The sequence below is a fragment of the Leptonotus elevatus genome, chromosome 18 (assembly GCF_054856555.1).
Source record: "Leptonotus elevatus isolate MCC_2025b chromosome 18, RoL_Lele_1.0, whole genome shotgun sequence".
In the NCBI taxonomy this organism is placed as follows: domain Eukaryota; kingdom Metazoa; phylum Chordata; class Actinopteri; order Syngnathiformes; family Syngnathidae; genus Leptonotus; species Leptonotus elevatus.
Genome location: NC_141256.1, coordinates 3,814,395 through 3,841,531, shown reverse-complemented (window position 1 = coordinate 3,841,531; position 27,137 = coordinate 3,814,395). Strand labels below are relative to the sequence as shown.

The following is a 27,137-nucleotide window of genomic DNA, read 5'->3' as shown; positions in this document are numbered from 1 at the left end:
ACCTACCTACCTACCTACCTACCTACCTACCTACCTACCTACCTATCTATCTATCTATCTATCTATCTATCTATCTATCTATCTATCTATCTATCTATGTATGTATGTATGTATGTATGTATGTATGTATGTATGATGAATTGGGGGTGTGGGTGCTTTGGTATTCCAGGGAGAGCTATAGCACACTCAAAGCGCCACCTGACGGACTCTTGCGGGGAGAAAAAATATGAAAGAATTGGAAGTCGAGCGCATTTCCCCGAGGTTTTCCTCGTTAGATTTTACATTGAAATGATTAACCGGAAGTAGCTTTGTTTCCACCCAGTAGCTTGGCAGCTGATATGACAAAGCCCGCACACAGTCTGTGAAGAGTTGATGCTGTGGTCGGAGAAGACAGTAGACGAAGAGCAGTGGCTCCATCACGGGACTATTTGACTTTTTTCTTGTTCTTTTTGTTGTTGTTGTTATCAAGACCATCGTCGCTTCCCCCCCCCCCCCTTCAACCACTTGCCTAATGAGAAATAATTTGTTTCCTTTCTACTTCTGTTTTTCTATTAGCGAGTTAACTCTCGCCCGGAGTGACTGATGACCGACCACCAAAAGGTGAGGATATAGCAATAGCAACTCAAATTTTTATTTATCACAGTCTCAGCTTATGTCATCTATCTGGGTTGGACACAACATGTTCAGTGCTGATAGATGAAGCTTGTGCAGTTCAGATTCAGATTCAAACTCCCTCACTTTCTTTCATGCCAAGTACGTACTCGAATGTTCACTTAAATCCCATAATCCAATTTTTTAAATAATTTTTTTACCCGGATTTAAAAAGTTATGATCTATCTATCGTCTTAATTCCCCTTGCTGTACTTAAATCATTTATTTTTAATGACAAAACATGCTCTCGAATGACATAAGATAATCTTGCACACCAATAAGCTCCACAAACTAAAATAATAATAATAATAATGATAATAATAATAATAATAATAATAATAATGTAGTTCAAATTAGATTGACACAATCATAACAGTATTAATTTAACCTTTGAATTATTTTTGTGGTAGTGTTGAATACTGAGATGCTAATACACATAGTCCAAATACTTTTGAGCCTCTAAAAATTGATAACTCATAACTGCTCAGTGTTTCCCACAGATCTGAAATCTACTTAAGTGGGTGGACACCGGTGGAGGGTGGGGGTGTTCCCAGTCCTGCTACTTGCGTCTCCTCTAACCTCATGATCCACAAGTGAGTGACGACAAACTAATGTTACATGTGGTAAATCTGGTCGTGACACGTTTATATATATATAATATATATATATATATATATATATATATATATATTAAAAAAAAAAAAAAAAAATATATATATATATATATATATATATATTTTTTTTTTTAAATCTACTTAGGTGGTGGCCAGTTTACTTGCCCGCCCAAGTATTAACATGGTGTGAGAAACACTGTTAGTCTGCACGTTAATCATAGTGGTGCATGTAAACAAAATCATAAAAAAAACACCAACTGTGACAAACCAGTTCTTGCTACTTTTATTTTGATGGGAAAGCGCAAGTACTTACAGAGCAGCAACTTGCTGAATTTAACAACATGCTATACATGTGTCATCTTCCAACACCAAGTCACAGCATGTTACGTTGATCGATAATGCCAGTTCTTGGTGTGATCACGAATGGTCACAAAGGTTAAGTGACAAGGAAATCATCTTGTCTGAAGCAGCCTCAGCAAGATACAGCATTGTGTTAGGAAGCTTTGCATTGTATCCAAATATTGTTTGCATTATTAAATTACTTTATTTAGATTGTCTACACTGTGGTGTCTGGGTAAATGATTCCGTTTTTTTTTTTAGTGTTGTCTGGGTGAACTCATTTAGGTCAATTTTCTCCCATGCTAGTCCAAAAAGCCTCACAGCTACACTTCTTCCAGCACTTGACTTCACCAGACTGTTGCATTCTTTATTTGAATTGCTTTTCCAGGCCTTTACTGCAGCCTCTTTCAGTTCTTCTTTGTTTTGGGGGGTATCTCCCATCAGTCCCCTCTTCAGGAGGTAAAATGCTGGCTCAATTAGGTTAAGGTCTGGTGATTGACTTGGCTTGTCGAAGACCTTTGTAGTGTTGGCAGCGTGTTTTGGGTTATCTTGTTGCATAAAAAAGCTTCTCCGGATCTATTTTGCTGTAAAATGCCAGTCAAAATGGCTTTGTAGACTTCAGAATTCAGTTCCTGTTCTTCCTCCCTTACTGTACCTCCAAACATGCATAAAAAAGAGTGTGGTCAACCTTCCTTGCGCCATGGACGAGGCGAGTCAATAAAAACAAATACAAATAAATTACTATCTAACGCACGCACCACTTAGCCTTTAGGATGACTGCAGATGCTGTAATAGTGGAAACTGTTTGCTTTCCACAAACTCCAAAGGCTTGTCTTTTAATACTAGCCACCGGCACCATGTTTGAAGTAGAATCGCTCCTCGCAGTTGTACAGTAGGTGAAAAAAAAAATCAGCCGGCGCCAATATCCTAGGCCCGGGGTCGGAAACCATAAAGACTCATAAAGAGCCATTTGAACCGTCTCTATTAGGAAAAAAAAGCCGCAAAACCTTTTTGATATTTAAAGTGGGAATATCAGTGTGTGTGAATATAACAATATAAATAAATATTTGTAAAATATTAACTAATCAAAACATTTATTTTACCTGGTTGATGTAATTTTTCCTCTGCCGACCCCTGTACCAGGTGACTGCTTATCTCCTCCATCCAATCCAATGAGTAGGGGGGTTGCTCCAGCAGGGCAATGTTATTTTCCGCCAGGAACTGTCAGATGCTCATGGCAGAGCAAAACTCATAAATCTATCTAAGTTTGAAATCTATCTTTTTTGACGCCAGTCCTGCAACTTTTTCGTCACCCCTAATATGTACTTAGCATATCAACACAGGTTATTTGACAGTGCCAATCAAAATTTCAATTGCTGTTGTCAAGATCCCACTTGAAGGATGGTTTTGCATAAAGGTGTAGTTGTTACATATTTTCATCAATGCATAAATAACTTGATTAAAGTCAAATCTCATTGCGGTTGGTATATTGTTGTTTCACCAACCCTGCAATTCCGTGTCTCGCTCAATATTAAGTGAGACGGGAGCTGGAAACACATTTGCGGATTTTCATCCAGCGTGTATCGAATACATTACGAGCAAACCTCACTTGCATTTGATGGATTACTGGAACATTGTGTCAATGCAATTGTCATTGTTAATATTTACCAAAACAATAGCAACTATTACTACTGCAGAGAATATATTTAGTTTTTGCTTATTGTTCATTGCTTCATGGAAAAAATTTCACTACGCCAGTGGTTTTCAAAGTAAAAATGTTGCATTGCTCCTAAAAAAGAAGACCTTACAGAAAAAAAATAAAGGTCAGATTTTGATTCAGCACCCCCAAAATTATGTAAGAACAAGTATTTCCATAAATGCAACATTTTTGTTGTTGTTGACCAGTGTAATAATTCATTTAATAAATTGATTTCTACAATGATTGTCCCATGCAGTTTTTTTTCTTTTAATGAATGAAATACTATGACATCCACTGTAAACGTCCAGAACTCAGAATCTGTCTGCCTATGCCTCCATCAAATCCACCAAAATCGCTTGATAGATCTGGTTTTACCGAGTCTAAAATCACAAATCTCGTGGCAGATCACTGCACCGGAACGCCCAAGGAGGCCTAGTGCGTCTACCAAATTCACAAACACGCTAAACTAGATTTGCCCCGAGCGCAAAAAATAAGAGGAGCCCGTTTTTAGACTGAGCGCAGTCTACTTTGTGTTACCAAATTGCCAGATACACCTGGGAGGCGGCAGTTGTGCCCAGAGAGGCGCAACACGGCTCCTAAAACGGTAGACGAGACTTGCCCCGACACGAAAATTGAAATGTGCCCGTTTTTTATGGCAAGCGCACGAAAATAGAGCCTTCCATGTGTAAGTTGCACATGAGCCTCTACAGTCAACTTTTGTGTGTCATTCTTTACACTGCTACCTTCTGGCCGACTGTTGTAAGTTTGACAAAAACAAAACATCAGAAATGTATAGAGCAGCAGGCAATTCGAGGATCCGAAGTTTAGGAGTGGTGACAGTTTGGGCACTAGAGCACATTCGATAGGTTGACACGCACAATAACAGTTTAAATGATAATGGGCATAAATTAGCTCGTCGGTTATGGAGGACCAAAAATACCAAAATAAAAATGAATAAATGAAAGTGAAAAATCTAAACGTTATATTTATATATATGAATAAAAGTAAAAATAAATAAAAAATTTGATTCAAATAATAACTATAAAAACAAATGTGGAAATAATACAACAATAAATATTTAAATAGAATATGGTTTCTTTTATCGCAATTCAAAAAGGACAATGGTACTGTTTGTACCTCCTGTAACATTACCCAGGTAAAAAAAAAGAAAAAAAGTCAGGTAACTCTTACCAAACAACATAAATGGGTATATTTGAGGCAAGGAGCGCTGTTACTGCATTTTTGTTAATAAAATATTACGTTTCTATCGTACCAAGTAGTGCATTTTTTTAACACTTATCTAGCTTGCTAAAATAGAACATTTAGTAAATAAATTGTTTAAATCTCTCACATTTTGGGGGTGCTTGGATTTACTTTAGGGTCTGGTGCTTCAGCACCCTCAGAAATGGGCTACACATGGACATCAAGTAACAACTGAGTATAGGAATTTCACATTTCCAATTATTGATTTTGTGTTGGGAGGAAAATGCAATTAATCACCTGTCCACTTTTTTGGACGTTATGCATTGCTGGCTGTCTTTGAACTGTAACTCATACTACTGCTATACTATGCTAGTGAACAGATTTGAGTAAATTGTGAGGAACACTGGAGCCGTAAAATGCTGATAAGCGCTTCTAAATCAGGCCAGTGTTGGATGTATACTCAAGAAAACCCTCCATTCAACTGTCGATAAGATGTACTATCGACAAAGTACATTTAAAAGTGAATTTTTGTTGTTGCTGGTTGAAGTCAGTCAGAATATACTGTACAGGAGAGAGGTTATACTTGAATGATCTCAAAGATAGTAGAGATTGTAAAATCTGTATGTAATTATTATTTTTTGAACCTTAACATATTTTTCCCCCATGTTTACAGAGTTAACAAAAACACTTGGGGAAAAATCCTTACCAAAGTTGTCATAATTATTCAAATTCTCTCTAATGCAAGTTGTCATAATATTGTGAGTCACTGCAATGGTTATGTTGGTATATGTTATTGTTATTTGTTATTGTTATTTTTAATGACAATATACTGTATGCAAATCGACACTGGGCAAACGTAGTTGCTTATTACGGCTGGAAAAATAATTAATTCCCAATGCAGATTTAAATGATTCAGAATCAATTAAGTGGCTAAATGCCAGTGCTGTGACTCCAGACTCTCAGTGGTAAAAAAATAAATCATTTGCAATATATTAATAAAGGAGCACATCGATACACACAATAAATGTATATTTGTATATGGCAACATAGTGTAACATAAACAGTTTCAGTGACTAACTAATTTCAGCTTTGACCTCAACTTTAGGCTGATAAAAATGATTAAGATTTAGTTTGTGTTCTTTGCTCTCGCATTATACAGGAAGTACAAATTTTATCCTGTCTGTCAAAACCTACAAAGCCAAACCACCTCAACTAGATAATTATCTCCAGTTGGACCTGTCTGCAGCTGTTGCTCTGAGGAAGGTGTCCACCTCATGTCAGTGATGTCACATCATTGTGTGATCCCTTTGTCATTGCAATGACAGATGTCTAATCATCATGTCAATCATCAGGCAAAAACTATACAGCGTATTCATGTCTCTGCTTTTTCCATTGAAGAGACTCTGGGCCAGTGCCCTTTTCAATCTTAATAAAATATTTTCATAATTCTTCTGATGAAACATCAACTTAAAACTATTTGAATGGTACATTTGCCATGGCCTGAGGGCGTCTGTATCATTTTTACTGGCACTAAGCAACTTTGAGGAGGATGGTAGGAACACTACCACACAAAAAACTACAAATGTGCTGACTGCTTTATGGCATACATCACTTCCCCCTTTCCTCATTCATTACAAAGACGGAAGTCAATTTGAATGTCGACGCACGATTACTGCTTTCCTGACAGAAGCTACAAAACAACTGAAAAGTTTTTTCTGAGGAGACAAGAAAGAAAAAGGGAAGCTACCCGGATAAAAGGACAGTCAAGGATCAACATTGGCCCGGTTTTCACTCGCAGAATAACGACGCAATGCGCTTGTTCTCATGGGAGATGCGGTCTTCCTTCAGGTATAACATTACCTCTTTTGTCCATATGGCGCCGCCATAATCAACATAAATTGAAAGTTCCTTAATGTTGCTTTAAAGACCCAACCCCAACGTTTTGTTGCGCCATGGACTGGTTCAAATAAGTTTTCGCAGACCAGCAATCATTCGCAATTCACATGGGTTGGGGTGATAAAAAAAAAAGACACGATAGATTGCTGCTTTGGTCTGGTGGCTGCACGGCTACTTAGTAGTGGCTAAACTGCTAAAGGTACGTCAGAAGCATGTGCATGCTTTCCACATGTTGCTCCACCAGCTTGTTCAAATTATTCAACAGGACTGTTGTGTTAACTGTTTTTGAGTACTTATCTTGCACAACGTCTTCATTTACTCCACGGGATACGGCCCCAAATGGGACAAGGAAGAACGATCTTGTCAAAATGGTTTCATCTTGGGAAGATGACGCCAAATCATGGCTTGTTTAGCTGCGTGTTCGGTCATTGTTTACTTCTTGTTTCTTTTGCTTTCTGTTTACGTCTTCAATTTGCAAACTGCAGGAGAGAAGGAAAACCAGCACTCTGATTGGCTGAAGTCAAGCCATGTCATTGTGATATCACAATCCTTAATCATGTAACACGGAGCCCTATTTATATTGCCCTTTGGAAAGTAATCGTGTCAAGACAAATTCCTTGTGTGTTTTTATATACTTGGCCAATAAATCTGATTTAGGAATTATTGAGCCGTGTGTTGATCAGAAGTTAGGCCTCGATGACTATGCTTCCACGCCACAGCAGAGCTCACAGGTGCAGAAAAACAAGTAATTAGTTTGGCTAAGTAGAAGAAAAACAGGCAATAGCAGCCACCTTATTAGCTCCTCCCAATCGGAATTCACACACTGACCAGCTTTCAAAACTCCTTCGACTTCAGACCTCCACCACCTCTTTTTGCTCTAATTAGCTGCATCTTTTTCAGTGCCATGTTGCGACACAGTGTGGTATTACTATATATTGACACTTGTATGTAACCCATCAAAAATAATCATATGCGGTACAGCATGTAACTGAGTATAAAAGTAACTGAGCAGACATTTAATATTGTTATTTGTTTAAAAGTTCAAGTTTTGTCCAACAATATGCCGAAAACACTGTCAGATTCGGATTCTGACTTTGGATGGGTGGATTAAACTTCTCTAAAACACACACAAAAAGATAGATTTATTGCTGGCACAATGTGCTTTTGATACAAATACTGTAATCATGACTTTAGTAAAAACAAAGCAAACCAAAACAAAGAGATCAGAACACATCACAAAATTCTGCTACTGGTCTATAAATCACTGAATGGTTTGTGTCCTGAATATATTCAAGAAATGTTGATTGAATAAAAAACCCAGCAGGGCTCTGAAATCTGCAAACTTGGGTCAATTAGTGGAACTCAGAGTTCAAAGTAAACATGGTGAAGCTGCATTTAGCTGTTATGCTGCACATAAATGGAATAAACTGCCAACAGAAGTGAAGTCAGCCCCGAGTGTAAATGCTTTTAAATCCAGGTTAAAAACCTTGCTTTTTCCCTATGCCTTTGATGAACTTTTCACTCCCAGCCATTTTCACTGAAGCAACCCCCTTTGCTCCCGGCTGTTTTACTGGATTTTGACAGATTTCGCAAGGCCCACAGAATATTGTGTTCTATTGCAATAAAAACATGGACCCTACCAAAAGAAAGATTAGTCTTTTCTTTCATCAGAGAAAAAGTACATTTCTATCTGTTTCCATTTTGTTGCAATTAGCATTAGAATATAGAATATATAAGTGTAATCATTATTCACAAATCAGTTTAGAACTGTGGGTAAATAAGCTTGTTTGCAACATGCAACATTGTCAATGTACCGGTATGTTCTTTTAGTCAACTTTGTAAGCTACTTTTATTTTCTCAGCTTTGCTTCTGAATGTTGTTAACTGCTGCGTTTGTTGCTTTCCTTATGAAATGTGCTATAGAAATAAACTTGCCTTGCCTAGTACATCATTCGAGAATTAGTGCATTCTAACATATGTGCAAATTTAGTCGTAGGCAGTAAACCCCTACGTTTGGAATTTATCCAATTACACTGATAAGATGACATTTTTATGCTGATTCATTCAGACTGACTGGACTGACTTGAATGGAATGAAATCTTGCATTTTTCGTGAAAGGAACTCACCGTTGCAAATGCAAGTTTTTTTGTAACCTAACCAAAGCAAGAAGAAATTGTTCTTGACAAACTCTTTCATTGAACCTTTTCCACAGTCCCTGAGAATCAAAGATAAATGCTTGCAAGGTCTGTGAATAATGTTTGGCGAAATTGTAGGGTTCTGCTACATAAAAAGTGAATGTGGTGACATTGAAAGGAAACCTTAACAAACAGAATGACAAAGTACTTGGTGAAAAAGTGTTGTTCCCATTAAAATATTCCTTATGACTGATGATTTCATACCAGTACCATACACCAAGTTATGCAGGCACACCATAATCAATCTGTTGAATATGGTAATACCGTCACACAGTGAGGTGCAAATTTGGCAAACATTTGCAAAATGCCACAATGGAATTTTGAGTCAACTGTTTAGGGCGTTAATGGCAAGAGGGAACAATCTATTGGAATATAAGGTGTTTTTTTTCTGTCCATAGTTCGATAGCACCTATCTGCGGGAAGAAGCTGTCAGAGGTGGTGGCTCGGATGTGGAGGGTCAGAGAGAATTTTGTCTGCTCTTGTCTTAGTTCTTGCTGCATGCAAGTCCCCAAGAGAGGCTAGGGGATTACTGATGATTTTCCCGGTAGTGCTAACTGTCTGTTGCAGGTGGATTTTGGCAAATCCAGGTCCATAAAGTAAAAACGCTGCCACAGTTTGGCTACTACACAAGTGGTAGTTTTCAATGTGGCAAAAACGTAAATTATATATACACATGTTCCTATAAAGCATTTCTTATTTTCATCTTTACCTGATCTCTATTTTGTGTGCTGTTTTTTTACGCAATGTCACAATTTCAACCTTTTGCTCCTCTTTACAGAAATTTCCCCACTGATGGCAGCGATGACGAATGAGACGTGGCCACACCCATCATACGTGCCCCATTATCTCCTCCGTGGTGATCCTTTTGCCTCGAGACTCTCAAAAGAGGCGGACATTGTTGCTGCTTTTTATATCTGCATTATAGGTCAGTTATTACTGAAATGTATTTTTCTTGAGCTCTTCAAAAAATGCATTCAGGGTGAGTCAGAACATTTCCAGACCTTGGCTTCACAAACCCATATACCAAATGATGTGTCCCCCTTCAATGACAGTGTGCCTGATAATCAACCATCGTCCTGCAGCGAGAGTTGTGGGAGGACAACTTGTAGCTGCTGCCTTACAACATGACAACATACTTGTTAACAAACGTCCAAATAAACAGTGCCAGGAAACGAAAGCCGCTGTAGCAAATGGCTCACCTCTACTTTCAGTGTGGCACAGAATTGTTTCTACATCAGAGCCCTCAGGAACACGCCACGGTCACCTTTGTTCTGTAAAGGTAGCAATTACTCACAAGGTTAGTTACTTAGTTTTATGTTACCTCTTCACTGTTAACCCAAATAAGTTAGCAGAACAAAAAAAAAAAAAAGTGAGGTAATCGGAGTTAAAGTTTTCCAGAACTTGAATGGTTTGATTTTACCCAACTTAATTTTACGTGACAAAGGAAGCGAGGGAGTGACAGAGCTACGTATATTGTTTTGTTTTTTCACACGCGATTAATCATGCAGCTTTTCTAAAACATTGTGTCAACATTGACCTGTCCTCAGTAAAGTGTTTATTAAAAAAAAAAACGTTCCAAAGGGCACTTTTTTTTTTTAGAGAGGGCAGAGGGGCAAGTGTGTGAGCACCGCTAGGGGTCTATCTGGGCACGCCAGTGGGCGCGGCCATAATCAATGTAAACTGAAAGTTCCTTTGTGTTGTTTTAAGGGCTGTTTAGAGAACCATTAAGACTGTTCAGAGAACGTTAAGAAAGGCTGTGACTTTGAACGAACCCTGACGTGAAATCAACATTTGCTAGGGTCACAAACTGTCATCCCTCAGTGGGATACAGGCTACACACAGACAACTGCTTCATACTGTATTTGCAAATGTTTTCAACAAAATATTCTCCATAACAGTTATACAGTTATACAATAATGCTTTAAATACACGTTACTCTAAGTTACAGCATCTATATATTTCGAGAATGTCATTTTACATGTACGAATAAACTAACTCTGCCATGTATTTTAGCAACTAGTGCTCACTGGTGGTCATCACGCCTGACTGCCAGTTTGTTAAGCGGCACCTGAGACAAAACGTGCAGGACCGAAAAATCAATCTTTATTTGCTTTGGCGGCGTGGCACTGTCTTGGTCTCCTGCTGTGGTAATGACTGCTCATTTTGCAGAAACATGTGCCAGTGAAAGCTGTTTGATCAAGCTGAATTGACTCGAGGGAAGCATTTTTGTCAATGGCATAACGTGCATTTGTTGTATACGTTCTTCCTTCAGAGAAGTCATTTCTATATTTCCAGTTAAAGAAGGCTGCTTCACCCTGTAGATTTAACCGTGCTTGCCATTATTGATGGTTATCATTTCTTCAATGCACAATGCGCTAGTGTTGACTCGTGTGTGTGTGTGTGTGTGTGTGTGCGTGTGTCAGTGTAACCATTTGTGATGCCATGAAATATGTTTTAAGTGTTGTAAACATGAAAGACAAAGAATGCCAGAATGTCAAAATTAATAATGAACACATTTCTCTCTCTAACAGGTATTTTGTCTGCAACAGGGAATGGATATGTCTTGTACATGACCATCAAACGCAAAACTAAGTTAAAGCCTCCAGAGCTCATGACTGTGAATTTAGCCATCTTCGACTTTGGCATATCAGGTACTTTTTACATTTTTGTTGGAGTGTCAGCAATGCAACAACAACACTGTTTAAAAAATAAATAAATAAATATATATATATATATATATATATATATATATATATAAAAAGTGAACATTGCTTAATATATTTAGATTTACGGTAAATCAGTGTTACAAACTGTATGAACGAATACATAACAAAATGCTAAATAGATGTACAGTATATATATATATTTTAATGAATGAAGTTGGTGGAGTGGAGGGTTCGGCGATGTGTATGATGAACCACCTACACAGAATTGAAAACTAATTGCTTGGTGATGAAGTGCTGACTCCATGAGGGAAAATGTAATCCATGCGTTCTTTGTAGGTGCTTGCGAGTGCATCACACTTCATTAAGTGAATACATTTTTAACTAACTCTCATTTGTTTTTCCATCTTACCAATCATATTGTTGACCTGATAGCAACACCGTGCCCATTTGTTCATTCCAAACGGTCATGTCTGTGTTTTACTGATGAGCATTCGGATACAGACAGACAGACAGACAGATCTCTAGCTAGGTACCGGTAGCTAAAATATAGATGGACGGACAGACATGAGCAACGCGACTGAGGTATTATAGTTGACAAAAACAAATGCAATAATGAAATCTAAAATTTAAAAATAATGAAACCTAAAATTAAAGAAATAAAATAAATAAAATAGGCGATAATAAACTGAAATGACATTTAATGTTTGCAAAACTAATTAAAACAAACTAAACTACAATTATAGCAAATATGTCCTTCGTTTTCATACATAAGCCTTTTAAGGTAATCTTAAATGTATTTATTTTGGCTCAACCTGTTTTACAATAGCTGTACGGCCGGCGTATTGCCGAGGGGAGGTGAAGGTAATGCTGCGCATGCACTCAGGGCCAGTTTGTCGAGGCTGTTGAGGCACACTAAATGAATGCAATAAACTAAAGGAGCTGAAGTCCTTTTTATTTGCATTCTAATCGGTTTTAACTATGTCATATAATTGCAGAATATTTAATAAATAAATATAAACACACTGGATAAGTCTTTTAAGAAACACACCCTAACTCAATGCAGCAGCCTGTCGAGAGCAGCTGACGCTAACTTAGCATATATATGCGCAAACCTAGCGATCTGTCCTGTTTGGCAAGCAGCATATTGCGGCCATCACACCGGCCGTTTGGCACACCGAGGTTTGAACAGTCATTTGGGAGTTCACTTACTATGTGTTGCGTAGAAATGACATCATCGGGAATCTATCTATCTATCTATCTATCTATCTATCTATCTATCTATCTATCTATCTATCTATCTATCTATCTATCTATCTATCTATCTATCTATCTATCTATCTATCTATCTATCTATCTATCTATCTAGCTAGCTAGCTAACTAATTTATAAAATCTAAATATTCATGTGTAATACATCTGATATTGTTTATTGTAATACAGATTAATGGATTACTTGGCTTTGTCAAAAGTGCTGTACATGGGAAGAGGACCTTGGGCAAAAAAAAAAAAATCACATATTAAATTGCAATATTTGAGGCGGGGGGAAATCACAATTACATTACTTTTCAAATGTATTCAAGATCTTGAAGCTTATTTCCTGTGTTGCATTACACACACACTAATAAACTATTAAACTGTGGGGATACAACCTAAAGGTAAAAGGAAACGGCATTGGTAAATAAGTAAACCACAACTTCACTGTAGTGTGAGACATTTTCAAGGACTGTAAATAAAATATCGACGAAAACGATACTATCAATCAACTAACAACAACCATAGGCATGTAAAGCTCAAGCACCAACATAAAATGATATTGCGTGACGATTTGGCATGCAGTGTTTGAGATTTTTGTTTGTGTTAAGCAGTACATAAATGCCGCCACTTCTTGTCTCTGGAAAGCTAAATTTGTGTGGAAGAATTTCAAATGAAATAAAGGAAAAATTTATGTTTACCAGTCTGCTTTTACATGCTGCAATTTCTTAACACGAATCAGCAGTTCGTAAATATTTTTTACAGTTCTTTTGTGAATTAGAAACTGTAGAAAATTGGTTTGGAGTCTCAAGCCTGACTGCCTTCACAAGTGCTGCATTCATCTTTCGTTTCACTTACTATTCAAATGTTTATTACCATTCTTGAAATCTTGTGGGAATGTAGGTCATTCAGTTTTCTCATTTGCGTTGGAGAGCTTTTGCTTATTCTGTATCATTATGATCTGATGGCAATCATGTGGTTCTTTGTGGAATAATGCCATATTCACACGGATGAGAGGGTTATTCAAATACAGTTACTAGTTACCAGTTAAATAAATAGTAATGTAATCCACGTACCACAATATTAAAGTGACTTGATTACTTTAAATTACTTTTGGATTACGATATCCAAACATCATGATGCGAAATTGTAAAAAAAAAAAAAATAATCTCAATAATTTGTTTGTGTGTGTGGTTTCTGTAAAAAGAAAAATACAAATACAAATGAGCAATTGCATGTAAATGTCTCATCTATACAAAGCTAATTAGCTGGGGCAATAATTCTACATGTCGTTCAAATATTACAAATAACATTAAACTCAATGTACATAATTGACCTACAACCACTAATAACACTAAATACTGAGGCACTCATTTGCTAATGCACCCACACATTGTGAATTGAGTCAAACTGTTGAGGAACCCAAACATGTTACGTTGCCCTTGATCTGGTGACTAGCGTGGGTCCTAAATATAGGTGGCCAAAACATGCCTAATTGAAATTCAACTGCACTAATAAACTTACCATAAGAGGGTGCTGGAACTGCACAAATGGAAAACAATCTATCCTTTTTAGCAGATGTGCTGCATTTAATATTGTAGCAATGAGGACGATATAATGTCAATATTAATATTGCAATATTGCTGTTATTGTTACATCACTAGTGCATACGCCACATTATGTAGCATGTCATGCTTTTGTTTGCCTTATTAGGGCTTGAAGTGCACAATGATTTAATTCAGGGCCTCAAACATAATTCCCGCCTGTAGTACAGAACATTTTAAACAAATTGAGGATGCCAAGTAGAATAAGAATCCACAAATGTAGATGTTGTAGATGTATTTTGCATACAGTATATTTTAGGAACAATTCGTGAACCTAAAGTTAGCAATGGACAATGTGCTTGCAATTAGTATTAGGACATACTTGCTTTTCCACACCTAATATACTTTAGTACATACTTTACAGTTTGTCCTTAGCATGGCTTGTTTATATGGCTTCATTCCTGGCACAGGGAGATGCGTATGTGCGTGTGTGTGTGTATGGTTCTGATCAACTCCAGCTTGGTTTAAGGAACATTAGATATTGATTTTAAGTGGGATAAACCGTGGGTCTGATTGTTATGGCTGACATCCTACTGCGTGTTCTTGATGTTTATTGATTTTCCGCTCTGCGCTATTGAGGTTTTTAGTCAAATAGCCGCAATATGACAAGAAATAGCCTTTGACTTCAACCCTTTTGGGTAAACAAGCTTTTTCAATAATAAACCAATCATGTCAAAGGATTATTATCAAAGTATATCAGCTGACATTTTATAAGAAACCACGTGCGGGAAATTTCATGCTGGTGGGGCACAGATATCAGATTAAGCTTGACAAATTTATGAGCCAAACAGAGTGGTATGATTGCCGTTAAATTAGCAGGCATAAACAATGATTTTAACAATTATATCCACATTATTTTCGCTCACATATTGAACCATAAGGAAAAAAATTTGCAACGATTGACAGAGAATATCCAATTTTACAGATCTTCTTTAACTTGTATTGTTTTTCATCCACCACAACATAATACATATTTATTCGTCTTATGCCCTTTTTACACTACTCTTGCAGTGCACTGTCGACCATTTCATTCATTGTATTGTGTACTGTATGCGACAACAAAACGCCCAGCGTTGGCGTCAACAACACACCAACTTGAAGCAATTGTCTCTTGCACAGACACAAGAGGGTTCATTAACACTAAGAGCGGAGAGGCAGGGTACGACAACTGAACTTAGACCCGCCAGCTAAATTGCAGCTGTTATATTCAATTTGAACCACGTAATGTTAGTTTCACTCGCCTTACTTCGGTGCAGACAAAATGGGTTTGGTAATATTATCCTAGTGTCTTAGTAATAGTGTAACTGATATTACATGTGACACACAGCAGCAAAGGAAATCATTAGATTTTTTTGGAAGTATACCAGTATATATAACAGGTTTGTCAATGTAAAGTACTTCATCGCTGTGGTCTTTGTTTGTCTCTAGAGTTGAATCAATTTAACAAAGACAGTTTGTGTGGTGGGCTAAACGCCCCAAAAGAATCTGCCCATGTGTTTGCCTCACGGCTACTTTCCAAGCAGTTCCGGCTGACAATACTTCAATATTTTGCCTTGTGACTGATGACAGCATATTAACAATTTGACCGCAACGATTATGGGGAAATGAATACACACGATTATTTTGATTGAGATTGAAATCACGATTAATAAAACCATTATTCATTGGTTTTAAAATGTAATATTTCTTTCAACTACTAAAGATCAACTACTCAAACCTATGATCATAGATGTCAGTGTCAGTAATTAACCTTATACAAACGAATATGTAAATTAGACTCTTATCAGTCTTATCACACACAAATCATTTAACATTTTTACTCACATAAATGACCTCACATAAATCTGCACCACAGACAGAATAAACTCAAGATAACTACTCAAACCTATGATCATAGCTGTACGGCCATTCAACCCTTCATGTTGAACACTTTATTCTTGAACACTATTCTTTTTGTCAAGTATAACATAACCTTATAAATATATGAAATTCAAGCCTCTTGCATTTTCATACTTCATTTTCAAACTTAAGCATTACATTACCCTCTTTTATCATATTTATTTTTATATTATCTTATTTTCACAAGTCTGGGGACTTAGTGGGCTAACTTGGGACCTCATGGATTGTATTTTGTGCTATGCCATGTGGAAATGTGTGTTGGTATGACAAAATAAAATAAAATAAAGTCCTGAATTTTGAGGAAAATAAATTAAGTGAATCTTTTGAACAAAAAAAAAGTTGAAATATCATTTTTCATTCATTTGAATGGAGAGGCTACCTCTCCAAGTTGCTGTCACGAGCGGCTCATTGGCCTTAAGGCTGCGGCTGGAGGATATCTTCATCAATTTGGAGACTCTTCTCAAATTTTGTATTTGTATAAGTGTGTTTTTTACACACCTGTAAAATCAAAGGGTTGAAAGTATAAATGGCAACATAGCCATCATCATCATATTTGTCAATAGGGAATCTAAATGGCTGTTAAAACAAAGACAGAAATAGGTCAAATATTCAAATTATTCACAACAATGTCATATGTCAGTATCAGTAATTAACCTTATACAAATATAACCAAATCATATTTAAATTAGACTCTTATCAGTCTTATCACACACACAGATCATTTCACATTTTTACTCACATAAATGACCTCACATAAATCTACACCACAGACAGAATAAACTCAAGATAACTGTTTTTTTTTTTTTATTAAGCTGCGGGTTTGCATCATATGATGCCACTGACCCAACTAAACAAGTATTTATTGTGCTAGCGATATGAGCTATGCGTCACAAGACACAAGAAAATTAATTACTTGATGTCTGTTGTATTAGAGCTTTATACACAATGATGCTGTTTTATTTTGGCACAGTGTTTCTCATATATACAATGTGTGGTCACCTAAGAGAGTATTACTTTTTGATATAGTGATCTAGACACTGATAGACCAAGGAGCGTTCGTCCCATTAGAAAATCCAAAATTTTAATGTATTTTTAATTTTATGTTTAAAAAAAATATATTTTTTTAATGTATGTATGTAATATTAGAATTCTCAATTTAAAGTGAGAATTCTAATAATAAAGTGAGAACCCTGACTTTATTCTCAGAATTCTGACTTTAAAGTGAGAATTCCCACTTTAATCTCAGAATTGAGAAGTGAGAATAATAGTACCACTAATAACGTTGGAATTCAGATTTTAAAGTGAGAAATCTGACTTTATTGTCAGAATTCTCACTTTAAAGTGAGAATTCTGAGAATAAAGTCATAATTCTCACTTAAAAGTGAGAATTCTGAGGATAAAGTCAGTCAAATTTCGAGTTAATTTAAAGTTCCTTTCACACCACTAATTTTAAACTCGCCCCTTACTTGGAAAGCCTGTACTGAGAGGATTCAGCAGACACGTCCACGTCAAAATATAGCAGTAATACATTTAATAATAATGCATATATTTGTGGAGACTGGGGTCAAGTTGTATTTTATAATTTTAAAATGTGCAGAATTTCACAAGTATACTTCATATTAAAGATTAGATAGCTCTTAATATGAAAAGAAAAATGGACTGAGCTGTCACCAGTGTCTTACAAATGCCATCTAGTGGCAGAATAATGACCTCAACACAAATCAATATCACACACTTTTTTAAAGTACAATACATCTTTTTAATTTTAACTCAATTTTATGAATTATTATGAAATTATTGTTTTAATGACTAAAATAGGCAGCCATATTTCTATTAGTTTAAATGTTTTGTCACTTTTATGTTAACAAGAGTATGAAAACTTAGAAAAAAATATATTTTTTTGTAAATTTTATTGTACATTTAGACGGATATAAAATTTGTGATTAATCGTGAGTTAACTACTGAAGTCATGTGATTAGGATTAATCGTTTTAATCGCCTGACACCCTTCGTTATTACCTGGTTCCTCAGCATAGAGGATGTCATCTTCAGTTGACAGCAAGTGGGAAAAAAAAGTATTTAAAAATCTTAATTGTTCATGAAAAATAATGAAGTTATCACATTAATTATAGACAAAATATTATCTTCTTCCTGTTGAAAATGGTCAAGTATCCCTTTAAGTGGAAAATCCCTACTTTGTTTAGATCATTTCAAACCGAGATAAAAGAGAAATAATCACCACAGTAACAATAAATAATGTGAAAATGCAGACAGTATATTTACCATTTTTTCTCAAAGAATAGAAGTTCTCATTTTGCAGCTCAAACACAAAACGGTTCAACAAAAAGTCAAGTAAATACCATACAACCTTTTACAACACTCACACACACAAAAAACAAAAACAATTATCCATTCAAAACTTTATTCCACCTTTATTATTCGACACAAAGAAGCACACTTTTCATGCATTAACCTGTACTCCCCAATCCACAAACCCAGTCAATCAGAAATTATTCCTATATAGATACATTTCAACCCAGGGGTCAACAACATGGTGCTCACCAGGCTTTCCCCAGGGACCACATGAATAGGCTGTTCTAAAAATAGCACACGAGTGATAGGAATTCCTTTGGATGTTGTAGAATTGATTATTTGAAAATGTAAGAGGTTTATGGAAACATGTGTTGGAAAAAATAATAATTTCTCGTCAAAAAAATCATCAGTGCTGTTCTTTGCTTTTCTGTAATGTTGTCCTCCTGTTCATCAGGGCCCACCTTTGTATACAAGTTTTCCTCTACACACCTTTGTTTATCTGCTGTATTATCAGTTATGGCAAATACAAATGTGTGTTTCCATACATGCATACTAATCAATTGTAGAGTGACTAATGCATTTCTTAGCGTGTTGCATTGGTAACACGATATGTATCTGCCTTGTTTAATGCAGAACAGTCAGCCTAAGGATTAAAATGGAAGACATTATAAAACCAAGTAAGATAATGTTGTTTGATTGCCACAAGTGCTTTTTATTTATTTATAGTTATAAATAACTATAACTATAACTATAACATAACATAACATAACACAAAAAACATGCACACATAAAACACGCCTTTTCTGCCCACTTAACCAAGTTGACCAAGTTATTATTTCTAAGCTGCTTGAAATGACAGCGGATAGCACAGAAGAAATTGCGTTGCTCAAATAGTGGGGGAGGGCTGCCTCAAGGCAGGAAACGAAGCGTGTAAGTGGACCCCATTTTAGCCACGCAACAAAAATCCGCCCTATTGAAAAGGTGAAAAAGCTTTTATCGCTAATATCTCAACAGTTCAGGACTAAAGTGTACTCAGTCATTGCACTAGCAAATCACAAAAATGGCTTAACAGGGTTAAAAAAAAAAGCTGTTCTTTTGGAAATAGAAGAAGCTTGTTCAAAGTCTGTGTCTTACCCACGTGTGTCAAGCTGTCCAACTCTTTACCCGTGACATAGACAGCCTTCTTCCTCAGTTTGTCCAGGCGAGAAGTTTCCCTTTTCTGGACGCTACTCTCCAGCAAATAACTAACTGCATTGATCAGGGCGCTCACTACCAATTACTGGTGGAACATGTGCAGCATCTTTTTGTTGATGTTAATTAGAGATAGACCGATATGTTTTTTTCAGGGACGATACCGATGCCGATTATTCGTAGTCAAGAAGGCCGGTAACTGATATGTGGAGAAGGTATTCATTTTCAGTAAAAAGGGGCGAAAATGACTGGTGTCACAATTTTTTAAAATACAAATGCCAATCTAGACTTTGTAATGTCTTAAAGCATGTTTATCGAACAATTTTTCAGACTTTTCAAAAGGTAAAAGTTATTTGTTTGTTTTTTTTAATCTGAGAAAATAGACCATCCTTTTAAATTTCTAACAAAATGTTCAGGGAGCTCCCAAGGTAATCAGTACATCTTAAAAAGTTAAATGGCAACCTAAACAAGTAAATACCTTAGCTCTCTATAGTTTTCTACAGTATTTTTTTTGCCTTTGGATTGGCAGACCGAGGGTGGTGGTCCCCCTTTTTAAGAAGGGGAACCGGAGGGTGTGTTCCAACTAACAACTCCTCAGCCTCCCTGGTAAGGTGTATTCAGGGGTGCTGGAGAGGAGGGTCCGTTGAGAAGTCGAATCTCGGATTCAGGAGGAGCAGTGTGGTTTTCGTCCCAGCCGTGGAACAGTGGACCAGCTCCACACCCTCAGCAGGGTCTTCTAGGGTGCATGGGAGTTCGCCCAACCAGTCCACATGTGCTTTGTGGACTTGGAGAAGGCGTTTGACTGTGTCCCTCGGGAGTCCTGTGGGGGGTGCTTCGGGAGTATGGGGTACCGAGCTCCCTGATACGGGCTATTTGGTCCCTGTACGACCGATGTCAGAGTTTGGTCCGCATTGCCGTCAGTAAGTCAAATTCGTTTCCAGTGAAGGTTGGACTCCGCCAGGGCTGCCCTTTGTCACCGATTCTGTTCATAACTTTTATGGACGGAATTTCTAGGCGCAGCCGAGGCGTTGAGGGGATACGGTTTGGTGGCTTCAACATTGCATCTATCTCTGCTTTTTGCAGATGATGTGGTGCTGTTGGCTCCATCAAGCCGTGATCTCCAACTTTCACTGGAGCGGTTCGCAGCCGAGTGTGAAACGGTTGGGATGAAGATCAGCACCTCCAAATCCGAGACCATGGTCCTTAGTCGGAAAAGGGTTGCGTGCTCTCTTCGGGTCGGGGATGAGATCCTGCCCCCATGTGGAGGAATTCAAGTATCTTGGGGAGAGATTCAGAGCCGCTGCTCCTCCGCGTTGAGAGGAACCAGTTGAGGTGTCTCAGGCATCTAGTTCAGATGCCTCCTGGACGACTCCCTGGAGAGGTGTTCTGGAAATGTCCCACCAACGGGAGGCTTTTCCGGAAAGCTTGCTCTGAAAATGTCATTTGCGCACATTTAGAGGCACTGTTGTTGTCGCACCTCGTCACAATAAAGGTGTCTTGACACCTGGAATGCGTAGTGATTTTTATTCTGGAGTTTCCGCAGGAAACGTGTCACGACGATGTGTCTTCCTTCACAATGAACATGTTAGCATTTTAGCAAGAGTCCACGTCCCTAGCCTGGAACTCATTTGGGGTTTGACAACTTTGACAAGACTGACGTTGATCAAAATATCAGTATCTGTCATTATGGAGTGAGACATTTGTGTGACATAAATATTAACCAAAAATAAATGAAAACACCCTATATTGCCTGGATATAATTTGGATTCCTTGTATATATAAAAAATACTACTACTACTAATACTACTACTAATAATAATAATAAATACAAAGTATTTAATATAAAAAAAATTTAAGTAGTGAAATATGTTACTTTGCATGATAACGAGTTACTTTAATTATGAAGTAATTCAATTGCTAACTCATTTACCCACTCAATTACTAATTACTAACTTTTTTGAGCAAGTAATGAGTAACTATAACTAATTACTTTTTTAAAGTAATGTTCCCAACACCGTCAGTGTTGGCAAATGAAAGTAGTCAAAGGTTATCCAGATGAGAGGATGAGGGACAATATAAATATGTTGGGTAGGTTCAGGAATTAGTCGTGCAGTTCTTTCTTCCCTTTTAAACACAGTTGATATGATGCTGTGATGCGACGCTTGTTTGTTCTAAGGAGCAACACGAAAAGCCTGGTACACAGGCGTCTATAGTGATGTGCTAATGAATATATTTATATATAAATATTTTTTGGGTCAAAAGTTCAAGTTATCAATAATGAGCTCTGTTGGAGTGTTGTGGTTCACAGGCAAATGAAAAGACGTAAATAATTTAACTGATTTTAATATTGATATGCAAATAATGAGTTATGCTTATCTTTCGGCTGTTTATACACAGGACTAATGTACATTTTTCTGAAGCTTTTAAATTGAATGTCTGTTCAGTATCCATTATCTTTGGCAATTGTGAGTATGTCAACAAATGTATGTTTACAGTTATCTTTAAATATAAGTAATTTATATTTTGCAATTGTTGGAGGAACTTGAAGTTGTTAAATCATTACTACCTTGTCATTCTTGTTAATTAAAAAACATAGGAATAAGTATATTAAACTAATACAATTACTAATCTTTTTTTCCATACTTTTGCTCTTTACCCTTCTGCTTCTTTGTCTCTCATGCATACTAACATCGTCGTCCTTGTCAAAACATTATCACACATCTATCCATTGTTTTTCCCCATTTCTCCTTGTCGATTGTCTGTTTTTCTTTTACATCCCTTATATTCTGCTACCCCTGTCCTTTAGTGACAGGAAAGCCCTTTTTTATTGTTTCTAGTTTCTCCCACCGTTGGTTGTTTGGTTGGGAGGGCTGTCAGTTCTATGGATGGGCAGGCTTTTTCTTTGGATGTGGGAGCCTCACCACGATGACTATGGTCAGCCTGGACAGATACCTCAAGATCTGCCATCTCAGATACGGTACGTTACTGATTTGGGGTTTGTGTTTGTTGATATTAATTTACCAAGATTAACAGAGTCGATTTGGTCCCACTCTAAACAGAGTTAAATTTACACTTGGAATAGAGTAAAATACTCAGAGTAATTTTTACTCAAACTGTTTTTACTGTGTTCGAGAGAATTGGTTAATCCCATGATAAAATCCTAGTAAAGTTTTTTCCACTCAGAAATTCAAAGTCAATTTTACAAAGACATTTTTTTAGTACACTTTACCAGTTTATTTTTCATTTATTTTTAAGTTACACTAGGGTTGAAGAACAAACTCACAATCTTCAGCTTGGTTCTCTGACGCTCTACCACCTGAGCCATGTCACTCCTGTTTGCTAACAATGTTTTTGGTCTTGGAGGTACGAAGATTCCAGCTGACGAGTGATTTACTGACAAAGTAGGAGCAGCATGGCTCAGGGAGTAGATTGGCTGTCTCCCCACCTGAATTGTGGGTTTGCTCCTCAACCCTTGAGTGACTTTATTAGTATTATTTTTAAATAAACTAGTCATATTTTATCAAAATCTCTCCTTGCAAAATTTACTTAGAATATCTGAGTGAACAATCTTTAATAGTTTTTTTCATGGATAGGCAAATTTTCTCTCAAATTTACTCTGGATATTTTACTCTCATCCAATTGTAATTGTATTTTACTCTGTTTAGAGTGGGACCAAATAGACTCTGTTTTGAGTCAAATTTACGCTACAAAATTTACTGTGCACCTCATGATCTTTCTTTAATGTGTAGGGACATGGTTGAAACGACACCACGCCTTCCTCTGTTTGACCTTTGTGTGGATGTATGCAGCCTTCTGGGCCACCATGCCCCTCATAGGCTGGGGAAGCTATGCCCCAGAGCCATTCGGGACCTCCTGCACCCTGAACTGGTGGCTGGCACAATCCTCTGTGTCGGGACAAAGTTTTGTAATGTCTATCCTCTTCTTCTGCCTTGTGCTACCAACTGGCATTATGGTATTTTCCTATGTGATGATTATCTTTAAAGTCAAGTCTTCTGCAAAAGAAATCTCACACTTCGACACCCGGATCAATAACAGTCAACACCTTGAGATAAAACTTACAAAGGTATGTGCAACAAGCATATTTTTAACGTCATTATACACATAGGTGGGCGCTTCCGTCAGCCCGTTGTTGACGGATGCCCAGCTTTGCAGTGAGTGCTTTATAATGTGAAGCCTTGAGTACTGACAATCATGCTTATTTTTACGAGACCTCACATCATAAAGCACTAGCCAGAAAGCTGGGCATCTATCAAACGACGAGCTGACAGAAGTGCCCCCCTCTGATTGTAAAGATGATTTACAGTAAGTCTAAATGTATATGTGTTTGTGTTCAAACCTAGGTAGCCATGCTGATCTGTGCGGGATTTTTGATAGCCTGGATTCCATATGCAGTTGTGTCAGTCGTGTCGGCGTTTGGGGAACCAGACTCGGTACCCATACCTGTGTCTGTCATTCCGACTTTGCTTGCCAAGTCGTCAGCAATGTACAACCCAATCATCTACCAGTTAGTGGACCTGAAAAACTCCTGTTCACCCACCTGCTTGAAGGCCCCGGGGAAACGCAGGCATTTTCGAAAGCCCAAGTAAGGGTGTATTTTTTGGTTATGTTAATTTCTGACAAAAAGTAAAATGTTCTATCTAGAATTTTACCCTTTTCTCATGGTTATCTGACTGGGTGTGGGGTCTCATGAAAGTTCAACACATTTTGAATTAATTTTCAAATTAATCACAAAGCAGGTAAAGTGATCTGTTTCAGGGGGCAAGCTTTTGCTATGATATAAACAAAGTAAGAATGAGTTACTTGTGAATGGGCATACACAAAACTCGAAACACTAAAATAATGGAATAAGAGACAAATGAGAGGGAGAGATCAGCTCATGTCGAGACTATTTCCCATCTCACACACTTGCAAATGATATATTCCAAACTTACATGTGAAAGGTTAATTGTATTCATTTTGATCTTCGTACACACTGAAAACACTGCATGTGCCAAGTCCTGCATGGGAAGAGAATATTTTTTTTTTTAACTTTCAGTTTTTATGGCTAAAACTATTAATATATATATATATTTTAAGTCATTAACCGTGCCACTCTTTGTTTAACGACTCAACTTAAAGCACATGTACTGTATGTGTATATGTTTGTAAATATATATCCATCCATTTTTATCCGGGGTCGGGAGGGTAGCTAAGACTTCCCTCTCCCCAATCTCTTCTTTCAGCTCTTCCGGGTGGATCCCGAGGCGGTGCCAGGTCAGTCAGGAGACTAATGCCCAATCCCATTACTTCCTCTTCACCCTGCACCCATTGTCTCGTTTATCTCTCCCCTCTCCCTTCTACTTCTTTGGGGAAGCAAAGACAAAAAAAACTCTCTAGGAATTGGGAACGTACTATCGCTATTCAATCTGCTACATTGTCACCTCGAGCCGCCGCAGCTGCGTGCTGGTTGTGACATAACGGACGCGACAATAGCGAGCGTTTACTAAAACACCAAACTTCTCATATTAGCTTAGGAGAGTGAGAGTCCATCCATGCTGCAGAAGAAACTAATTTCTGCCGCTTTTATCTGGGATCTTGTTATTTTGGTCATGACCTACAGCTTGTGACCATCGGTGAGGGTACGAACGTCGGTCAACCACAACGGACAAATACTAAACCTGCATCACTATAGACACTGCACCGATCTGCCTGTCAATATCCCGCTCCATTCTTCCCTCACTCATGAACAAAACCCCAAGATGCTTGAACTTCTCCTCCACTTGGGACAGGCAACAATCCCCCACCAGGAGAGTGCACTCCACCTTTTTCAGACTAAAACAAATGTTCTCAGATTTGGAGATGCTGATTTTCATTTCAACCGCTTTACACGTGACTGAACTGCAGACTTTGTATCGGTCTTTTGTTGTGAAGAAGGAGCTGAGCCGAAAGGCGAAGCTCTCGATTTAGCGGTCGATCTACGTTCCTACCCTCACCTATTGTCACGAGCTATGGGACTCAAGCGGACTAAATGACTTTCCTCCGCAGTGTGTTCATACTCTCCCTTAGAGATAGGGTGAGAAACTTGAGTGCTCTTTCACTTTGAGAGGAGTCAGCTGAGGTGGCTAGGGACACCTCCCAAAAGAAGTGCTCCGGGCATGTCCCACTGGCCGGAAGCCCTGGGGACGAACCAGAACCAAAGAGACTATGTCTGTCCTGGAAACGCCTTGGGATCCCGTCTGAGGAGCTGGTCGAAAAGGCTGGGGAGAGGGAAGTCTGGGCTTCCATGTTAAAGCTGCTGCCCTCGCGACCCAACTCCAGATAAGCGGTAGATAATGGATGGATGGATGTGAACTGCTCCAGTGAGCGTTAGAGATCGCAACTTGATGAAGCCAGCAGTACCCGAGATGCACTACTGAGGCCACCAGTACCAGTTTTTTTTTGTTTAATACAATTGTGGTTTCTTACTTTTTTACGGATGTCTGACTTTTGCGCTTGCAGATTCTACGCAATTTCTGGATCACTGAAGGACACACGAGCCACGAATGAAGCTCATGTTGAAATGTGAGACCTGCGTACAACTTCTACTTAGGACAGTTTGTCTTCTTCCCAATACCCTGTGCCCCATCAACTACAATGACATTGCCAAGCTCCTACCATTATCCCTAAATCGTGATTACACCAGGCTTGTTTACACTTACACTGAACCTTGATGTCCTTCCTGCCGTTCCCCAGTTCATTCTCTTCCACCACAAAAATAACTTTCCAGAGTGCTTTTTAGTGGGTATGTAATGAAATGTCTTGACTCAGTTTTGCAGTATTGTACGCAAACATATTATTGAGACACCAGATTACTGTCTCCTTAACAAATATTGACTCACTCAATATGTTTTTCAAGTATAGTATAGGAAGATTTCATTGGAAGTTAAATGTCAGGTATGGACCAATTAAATATTACACTAATGATTGACAAATTCAGAGTTGGCAAATCCAGGTCCTGAAAGTAAAAACCTTGCTACAGTTTGGCTTTAGCCCCAGGCGTTAGCTAGCAAGCTCTCTAGCTAGTTTACCTGCTAGTTAGATAGCTAGCTAGCACAAGGGGCTAAAGCCAAACTATGGCAGGGTTTTTAATTTCTGGACCTGGATTTTCCACCTCTGGATGGATTTATAACAACATTGATAATTAAGATTAGATAACAATGGTGTCTCATATTATTGACATCCAACCTTTTACACCAAATCAAAGTCACTGGTGAGTATTCAGATACGATCTTGAAAAAACACACCATACAAACATATGAGTGCACTTTATTTGCAAAATGACTTAGAAAGTGTTTAGTTTCACACATATACTGTATGTTTGTAGATTGTCATTTGAAAACAACTCCATTAATGGGAATGGGAATGTGGTTAATTCTGGGATATTCCCTTTCATGATGTAAGGGATTGTTTTGGGAATGTTTCGATGATTGAATGCATTGAAATTAAATAAAATAATATCATAAGGCAAATGGGATATAAAGCATCACGTGGAGGTAATAGCTTTTATCTGTTTTGCTGTACTTAAGGCACTGACAATCACCGACAGCTAACATACTTCTATGTTGTCAGATTCTGCTTAT

General features: G+C 37.7%; 1 protein-coding gene across 3 annotated transcripts; it reads left to right on the top strand.

The window, feature by feature from the left end:
- Nucleotides 1-389: 389 nt before the first annotated feature.
- Nucleotides 390-26,545, top strand: opn5 (opsin 5). 3 transcript variants are annotated; one of them, XM_086061163.1, is made up of 8 exons: nucleotides 390-600; nucleotides 1,152-1,244; nucleotides 9,375-9,521; nucleotides 11,128-11,247; nucleotides 22,325-22,495; nucleotides 23,268-23,602; nucleotides 23,880-24,121; nucleotides 26,017-26,545. In XM_086061163.1, exons 3-8 carry the CDS (start codon nucleotides 9,389-9,391, stop codon nucleotides 26,081-26,083), a joined length of 1,068 nt encoding a protein of 355 aa, XP_085917289.1. In that variant the 5' UTR covers nucleotides 390-600; nucleotides 1,152-1,244; nucleotides 9,375-9,388; the 3' UTR covers nucleotides 26,084-26,545. The 3 variants fall into 3 exon arrangements, with proteins under 3 accessions (XP_085917289.1, XP_085917290.1, XP_085917288.1); XM_086061164.1 differs by having other exon boundaries at nucleotides 1,140-1,244; XM_086061162.1 differs by lacking the exon at nucleotides 1,152-1,244.
- The last annotated feature ends 592 nt before the right edge of the window (nucleotides 26,546-27,137 follow it).

What these genes read in the sequence shown, in the direction of transcription:
- opn5 (XM_086061162.1), top strand. Translation starts at nt 9,389, where the DNA reads ATGGCAGCGATGACGAATGAGACGTGGCCACACCCATCATACGTGCCC. An exon ending in TTTTTATATCTGCATTATAG is followed by an intron (nt 9,522 to 11,127) that starts GTCAGTTATTAC and finishes TCTCTCTAACAG; the next exon opens with GTATTTTGTCTGCAACAGGG. An exon ending in TTGAGATAAAACTTACAAAG is followed by an intron (nt 23,603 to 23,879) that starts GTATGTGCAACA and finishes GTTCAAACCTAG; the next exon opens with GTAGCCATGCTGATCTGTGC.